Source organism: Equus quagga, unplaced genomic scaffold, assembly GCF_021613505.1.
Source record: "Equus quagga isolate Etosha38 unplaced genomic scaffold, UCLA_HA_Equagga_1.0 209740_RagTag, whole genome shotgun sequence".
Classification (NCBI taxonomy): domain Eukaryota; kingdom Metazoa; phylum Chordata; class Mammalia; order Perissodactyla; family Equidae; genus Equus; species Equus quagga.
Window position 1 is genome coordinate 485 of NW_025799195.1, and position 3,280 is coordinate 3,764.

The window sequence follows — 3,280 nt, forward strand, 5'->3', positions numbered from 1 at the left end:
TCCCTCTAGATGGTGGTGCTGCCTCGATGACCCTTCGTGGTTAACCAGAGCCGTTCAGCAATGTCCAACAATAATGACATTTCATCTGCTCCACTGCGGAATTGGCCACGGTTTATGGCCAGGAAGGGATTGTCAATTGTCTGTGCCAAGTTCCCGTGGGACCCTGGGCCAGCGGGTATAAAGGGTGGTTGTGTGAGAGGCCGGCACAGCCTCTCCGACCCCAGCAAGTGACCTGTCAGGTGGCCGTGAGCACAGACCCCTGGAGATGAAGACCCTGCTCCTGACCATCGGCCTCAGCCTCATTGCTGCCCTGCAGGCCCAGGACCCCCTGGCCTTGGGCGAGGAGACTCCGGACGTGAGGCTCAGATGGGGCAGGCTGGCTGGAGGCGGCGTGGGGAGGGGCAGAGACACTCATTTTAGGATCAGGCATTAACCCCTGGCCCTGAGGGAACGGTCAGACAGAGGGGTCTGTGCCCGATGGTCCCAGGATGCAGAGGGCCCCTGGGAGCAAGGGCACCGGTGGTCTCGCCGACCTGCAGGGGCCGGGAGCTGGCATCTGGGTGGGTCTGGCGAGGGTGCTGGGCGTATGCTGGGGGTGGGGTGGGGGGGGTGGGCTGGGAAGCGCTCCAAGCCCCCAGCCCTGGGGGTGGGGTAGAGTCTGGGGCTGCAGAGCAGGAGGGGGAGGCCATGGGGTCGGCCGGAGCCCTGATGGGGGGAACATCCCCAGGTCTCAGGGAAATGGTATCTGAAGGCCGTGACCGCTGACCAGGAGATTCCCGGGGAGAAGCCTGAGTTGGTGACTCCCATGATCCTCACGGTCCTGGAGGGGGGCAACCTGGAGGCCAAAGCGACCGTGAAGTGAGTGTCAGCCGGCTGGGTAGCTGGTGACGACCCTCGGCCTTCCCTCCCCACACCAGGAGAGCCAGCATCTGTGGGGCAGGCAGACCACGCCGGTGTCCTTCTCAGGTCCTCCTACAGCACTCAGCCCTGGCAGCTTTGAGGGGGCACCGCCATGGAGGGTGCCTCATGCGGGGGCACCGTGCAGGGGAGAGACCCCCAGACTTAGGGCACTGAGGAGGGGAGGGGCCGCGGATGGGCCTCGTGGGCTGTGAGGGGCAGTGCTGGCTGATTGAGGGGGCTGCACCCCACCCCCCACCTGGAGGGAGCCCCAGGGAGCTGTCACGCGTGACTGAAGGCCCAGTCAGTGCCTGGACTTGAGGTGGGAGAAACGTGCTCCCCCGCCAGGCCCACTTTGGATCCCAGGCCACCGGTACGGGCTTTGCCCTGCGGCTGCTCCGAGGCGGGGGCAGTACGGGGGCTGGCTGTGTTTCCAAAGTGGGCACACCCACGGCAGCATCACCACATGGCTTCTGTGTTCCAGGGTGAGGGGTCAGTGCCAGGAGACGAAACTGGTGCTGGAGAAAACCAATGAGCCCGGCAAATACACGGCCGGTGAGTCTTGGAGCCCCAGCCGGGTGGCGCCCCACACACTGGGGGAGCCGGGGGCAGCCTGCGCATTTCTGGGGAGGCATTTTAGCCTGAGAAGCCCCGCTCCTTTCTGACCCCATTAAATGCACACCCTCTCCTCCCTCTGGTCAGTTTGCCCTGAAGATATGATCACTTGACACTAAGAGTCAGGAGGGACACATTGTCCCAGGAGGGACTGGACTGCCCAGGGGCCCTGCTGGGTTATGGCTGTGCCCACGTCAGGGGCGAGGAGCAGAGTCGCACCTGGTTGTTGGGGACTGAGCACCCCATGCTCCAACCCCATGCCCCGAAACCTCTCTGTGGTCCGTTGGTTGGGGATGTGACCCTCTTTCTGGCTCTCCCAGTGTGTTGGGTCCTCAAGAGGTGGAGACCTCACGGCCTGAGCAGCTGGGAGCATGTGGAAACTGGAGGGTCCTCCAGGCTGGGCGCTGGGCGAGCTCCAGGTCTTCCTGGAGGGTCACATGGCTTATTCAGCTCGTGCCACCGTCCTTCCGCAGACGAGGGCAGGCGCGTGGTGTACATCTCGCCGTCGAACGTGATGGACCACTACGTGCTTTACTGTGAAGGCGAGCTCCGGGGGAAGCAGATCCGGATGGCGAAGCTCGTGGGTGAGGGTCCCGCATCCCAGCGCCTGCAAACCCTCCTCCCTCCCCCTCCTCCCCGTGCCTCCTCCTCTTAGGAGAAGCCACCGGCAGTTCCTTCCGACTGCTTTTCCTGAAGGGAGCACTCATTCCCATCCCTGGAGCTCAGGATCCGGGTTTCCCAGTCTCGGTGTCTGCAGTGGGAACACAGGAGGGCAGAGGACCACTGTGGGGACAGGGATCCAAATGTCACAGATGTCACTGTGTGGGCCACTTGTTTACAGGGACCACCCCTTGCAGCATCCACCTCAGGAAGGAAATTCCAGCTCCTGGGGTTTAATTCCTGGATGGGGGGAGCTCAAGGAGGCATCGGGGCATCAAGACTGTCTCGGCCTGAAGACAAGGGGTCCCCAGGGGCTCTCCTGCATGCTCCCCACAGCCAGGAGCACAGCGGAAGTCAGTCCAGCAGGGATGGCATGGGGTCCAGGGGCCACGAGGGGAAGTGCTCTCCTCTGTGGCTGGGCAGGTCCTGCCGGTCGTCCTCACTCCAGGAGACCCCCAGGTGTGCTCACGAAGAGCACCCCGTTCCTCCCAGGCCTGCCGCACGGCGCCCACTGGGCGCTCACAGCTCCCAGTCCTCCCTTTCCAGCCGAGCCCTCCTCCCGGCCGGAGGGACCTCGGGGTCCAGCCCCGACGTGGGCGCATGGTCTCCTGCCCCAGCTCTGCGGCGGCCCATCCATCTCTGCCCCAGGCTGGGCTGGAGATGCCAGCCTGCCCCCGTTCTGCCCCTCACCCTCGCATCTCCTGGTTTCACCGACAGGAAGAGACGCGGAGAACAACCAGGGGGCCCTGGAGGATTTTAAGACGTTCGCGAGAGACAAAGGGTTCGACCCGGAGAAGATCTTCACACTCACGCGCCATGGTAGGGAGGACACCCTCGCCTGATCCTGCCCAGGCCCCACGCTGGGACGGGCAGCAGAGCGAGTTTAGAGAACGCTAAATGTCCTTCCTGGGGTCACGTGACGTGTCGGCCCCGACTGATTCTCTGGGGTCTCCTGAGCCGTGTGTGTCTCCTTTTTTCTGCAGAAACCTGCTCTCCAGGAAGCGATTAGGGTAAGCGATTAGGGACGTGTGGTCTATCTCCCACCCCTGCTCCCACCGGGGCAGGAGACCCTCTCGGCCAGGCGGGTGGAGAGCCTGCTCCTGGAGTC

At 63.8% G+C, this 3,280-nt stretch overlaps 1 protein-coding gene across 1 annotated transcript; it reads left to right on the top strand.

Annotated features, from left to right (window-relative positions):
* Positions 1-265: 265 nt before the first annotated feature.
* LOC124233689 (major allergen Can f 1-like) lies at positions 266-2,991 on the top strand (the record flags this gene model as incomplete). The annotated part of the gene is made up of 5 exons (XM_046650813.1): positions 266-355; positions 728-858; positions 1,382-1,452; positions 1,986-2,096; positions 2,890-2,991. Coding segments are annotated over exons 1-5 (505 nt in total), but the record flags the coding sequence as incomplete, so codon positions are not given.
* Positions 2,992-3,280: the final 289 nt, after the last annotated feature.